Raw genomic sequence first — 4,571 nt, 5'->3', positions numbered from 1 at the left:
GGTTTACAAATGCCTTGAATACTTGATATTTGTCATTAAAAAAATGTTACAAAAAATCAACTCGTGTCAGATTTTCTTTCCATGATCAGAGATCAAATGTGTGTCTTTGTCTTCCAGCCTTCCCAAGATGTAATGGTTAGTTGTGTGGTTATAGATGGACAAAGTAAATAACTAGGCTACTATATCACATTAAAAGGTTTGACATGTTTATTTAACAGCTTCTTGGCTTTCCTGAAACCAGAATTGTTGCAACACTTCTACACACATTGTAAAAAAGAACAGAACAGAACAGTAGCATATCTCTGTAGACCTGAACCAGACTGGATCACGCGTTCAACCATGGCGAGGACCAACAATGAACCAAAGACTAACCATATGTGGAATGATATTTAGAATAATAAGCCAGTACATTGATGCCCAGTTGTAATGGACTTAGGTGGGTTTCATAGCCAGTCCTGTCAATATCATTATATTGTAATGAACCAGTAACAACCAGTATACTCTAATGGAAACCGACCATTAACAACCAGGGATACTGGTAAATACATGGTGAAGAAAGTGAAGAGGTTTTTGTCTTGGTGCAAGTTGTCTTAGACTCTGCTGGTTAGGATGTCAGGATGACTGTTCAATCACTCCATCCTTGATTATCAAAGCACAAGCAATTTCTGGATGATCTATTAATGATTAAAAAAAAAAAAAAAAGGTTACACAATGAACATGATAAAATATTTTAATCAACAATTTTTGCCGTTCACAGATAGTTGAAACATTTGCGGACGTGTGCCGAGAAGTGAATGTAGTTAATATTGATTAGGTGATGATTGGCGATGAAGCCATGTGATGAAGCCATGTGATGAAGCCATGTGATGAAGCCATGTGTACTGTTTGCAGAAGACAAAACATAACGATCGTCTGGTGTGAAAGAAATGGAATGACTGTGGCAACAGCACAGCGCCATACTACAGTATATGTGAATTTTATTATCAAGTCTGACAAATGTACTAGTCATGTAAAAAGTTGATTCAGCAAAAATTTTCATTTTGTAACCTTTTTTTTGTGTGTTTGGTGGGGGGGGGGGGGGCGGGGGCAAAAGGGCACACATACGCGTGTGTAGAATAAATGTGAAACAGTGTTCACAAGTAAATAAACCAATATTCATTACCATCTCAATCTCTGAACTGAGACTACAGTGAACACATTTTTACAATTCACAAATATTCCGTGAAAAAGCAACGGTCAGTATGTAACAAAGGGAAAATGTTGAATTTTTTTATTTTAAAAAGTGCATTTAGGGTCCTAATGTTGGGCTAGTTTGATTTGTCAGTGGTTATATATTCATGGTGGAGTGCACTTCCTGGATGGTTGCCATGGCAGCCTCTGACATGGCTGTCCAATAGGCTGACAGACAAGAAGCCTTCCCACATGGCTGGTTTCACCATTACAATAACCAGTTTTTTCATAAAAAATATATATTAAAAACATCAACGGTGTTATCCACTTGGAATCTAATATCTTTAATTCCAATATTTATTTATTTTTAGCTGCGTTAAGGCTTTTTCTTCTCTAAATATATATTTGAAAAAACAACATAACACTGTTTACTAATAAATGGAAGCACCTGTAGAAAAATAAACAATAATAACTTTACTAGTCATTATACAGCTCTAAGTCAGACTGAGGTGACGTGATTGGCCGGCTCTCTCACGGCCAGCTCATCTCTCCGCCCCCACGTCTCTTTGTCTATATGGTGACCAGCCGCCCAACGGCGGGCCGATGCGTGCGTCTGTCTCACTAGGTGTGATTGGAGGGCTGAGGTGGGGGGGAGGAGCCACTGCCTTCATGGTCCAGGGCCTGCGGCGGTGCCTGTGGGAGCTGGTGTGGCTGTAGTACCTCCCGCGCCCTCTGTGGGGCGCCAGTCTGGGGGGTGGGGGGGGTCCCGGTGCTGCTGCTGCTGCCGGCCTGACCTCTGGGCCTTAACGTCTGTGGGGAGAGGGGCAGGTAGCCCTGGGCTTGGAAGATGTCCTCCTCCTCCTCCTCCGGCTCCAGGCCCAGACCCGGGTTCTGCCGGCCCCGCTCCGGGCTGCTGTGTTGGCCCAGCAGGACGCCGTGTCGCGTCTCCAGCTCCGTCAGCCCGTTCCCGCTAAACACCGGCTCCTCCCCATCCAGCTCCTCCAGCTGCCGGGCCGTCCACGTGTCTCCACGCACCCCGCCTCCTCCTCCTCCTCCTCCACCTCCTCCTCTCCCGAGGCCCGGCGCCGCCACGTCGGGCCTGTCCAGGGGCCTCTCGGGGAGGTCGTTGGCAGACTCCGGTCTCCTCTCGGGCGTTGGGGCGGCGGTGGGGGGGGGCGTTGGCGGCGGCGGCGGCATGGCGCTGGGGGCGGGGGCGTCGCGGGGGCCCGCCGTGGCCCGGTTCAGGGTGACCGGGCTGGGCCAGAGGTCCCCCGCGCCGCTGCCCTCCTCCAGACCCCCACCCCCGGCCCCGGAGCCCTGCTCAGCCAGGGGGGGGTCGTCAAGCTTAAGGGTTTCGTTGAGTTTGTCTAAAATGTGTCGCAGTGCAAACATATTATCTACATCCTTCTGGAAGTGGTCCCAGCTGTCCGGACTGGGGCCGTACTCGGGCCTGCTCTGGTACAGGCTCTCGTTCACACTATACAGCTCCTCCAGTCCACGCCAGTCCACCTCCTCCTCCGTCAGGTTGGGCAGCTTAACCTTTTCGTCCGTCCCAGGGTTGAGTGCTGTGGTGGGGGAGGAGGGGAGGGAGGAGAGGGTCAGAGTCGGGGAATGGATGGACGGCAGAAGGTACTAGATGATAGGGAGCTCTTTGTATTTGAGCACACAGCATGCAGTCATGCCAAGCCTCCAGACTCCACTATGGCAGCCAGGTTCACACACACACACACACACACACACACACACACAGAAACACGGCCATGCACACACACAGATATACACACATGCAGCCACAAACACACACACATACACACACACACACACACACACACACACACACACACACACACACACACACGCATCACACGGCCACAATCACACACACAAAAACACACACACACACACACACACACACACACACACGCATCACACGGCCACAATCACACACACAAAAACAACCAGTAAAGCAGCATGTTGGCCTGGTTAAACGCTGCACCCCCGCTAAGCTGAAGCAGAGTTGTTCCACATGCCGTGTTGAGAGAAACATCACGCCGTACGAACAGATGAAGCAAAGGCCTGCTGAGTCTGGTCTGTCATTAACTCAACAAACAGCGCTAGCTACATTTCACGACCACACTGGAGAGCGACATGAGCTTGAGCGATCATAGGCCTGCGTCCCTCAGAACAGAACCCAGCCTGCGTCCCTCAGAACAGAACCCAGCGGCCACCTGGAATCGAGAACATGGGGAGGAAAAGGATAGCCAAAAAAATGGAGAAAGCAAAAAAAGAAAAGATGATGAACTTCTGCAAAAAAAAAAAAGAGAGAGAGAATCTCTAGGAGAAAAAAGGTGAGATGATCCTGCTGTGTGGAGGGTCCCCAGAGACAGACGGAGAGAGAGGACATCGGAATAGATAAACGGGAGGTGGAAAATAAATTAAATCGAACAGAATTGCCTGGATCAAAAACGAGGCCTACTCTGGATGGTGTCATGCTCTGTATCTGTGTGTGTGTGTGTGTGTGTGTGTGTGTGTGTGTGTGTGTGTGACAGGATGGAGACAGAGGTGGGACATAAGCTAAGGGACACTCACAGGAAGGACAGGCTTGGTCTCCTCTTTGACCACCTTCCATGTTGTTGTTGTAGCCTGGTAAGCAGGTGCCAAGAGACAAAGAGGTCAAAGGTCAGCGAGGTCAGGTGGAGGACACTAGAGGTCACTGCAACTCAGGTGTCCGGTCTACCGCTAAAAAGCCACGTGCAAAATGGAGGTGTGTGGCATGGTTATGGAGGCACCCAGGGCTCACCAGGTGAGCTGGGGATGATGGGATGGGATGATGACCTGGTGATATGACGTTACAGCCAACACGACTGAGATGCACTGAGCGGTGGTGATGTCATGATTTCATACACTAGCATGATTCCTGTACTCGCATGCATTAGACAGACCTATATCTACGAGGTGGTTTTCTCTACTGAAGATGAATTGTACTGTACGTAATGTATTCGGGGGTATTCGGTCATCTCATGTTGCCTGAGAAATGCAGAACCCTGATCAAGAACCTTTATGGTTTCTCAATCGGAACCCTCTGCGCTGTGTTCCCCCTTCGAGGAAGTCAAACAGCAGACAGGAAGTGCAGAGAACCTGGCAACCCTAGAACGACATGGCGACGACGGAAGCTGCTTCGATCGGAACAGAACGAACAACAGAAGGAGTCAGCGATCACAGGTTAGGCTTTTTTTCCCAGCATGCACTCAGATCTAGCCCTGGCGGTCCATGGAGGATTAGTGGGGATGGCGGGCGGCAGAACAGGCGAGCAGGCAGGCGGCGAGCCCATGCAGTTATTTAGGAAAAGCCACTGAAGAAAAACAAAAAGGTGTGGATACCTGTGCGGCTCATAGATGCCT

General features: G+C 49.4%; 1 protein-coding gene across 1 annotated transcript in view; it reads right to left on the bottom strand.

Annotated features, from left to right (window-relative positions):
- Positions 1-1,791: 1,791 nt before the first annotated feature.
- The window catches only part of sulf1 (sulfatase 1), a gene marked incomplete at both ends in the record, with an annotated part of 17,322 nt that continues 14,542 nt past the window's right edge, over positions 1,792-4,571 (bottom strand). The window contains one exon of the mRNA XM_084443501.1: positions 1,792-2,735. Within this exon, the coding sequence (XP_084299627.1) occupies positions 1,792-2,735 (944 nt within the window). The remainder of the gene's footprint in view (positions 2,736-4,571) is intronic.

Source organism: Borostomias antarcticus, assembly GCF_949987555.1.
Source record: "Borostomias antarcticus genome assembly, chromosome: 9".
Classification (NCBI taxonomy): domain Eukaryota; kingdom Metazoa; phylum Chordata; class Actinopteri; order Stomiiformes; family Stomiidae; genus Borostomias; species Borostomias antarcticus.
Note: the sequence above shows the minus strand (reverse complement) of the source record. Positions and strands in the feature narration are given on the sequence as shown.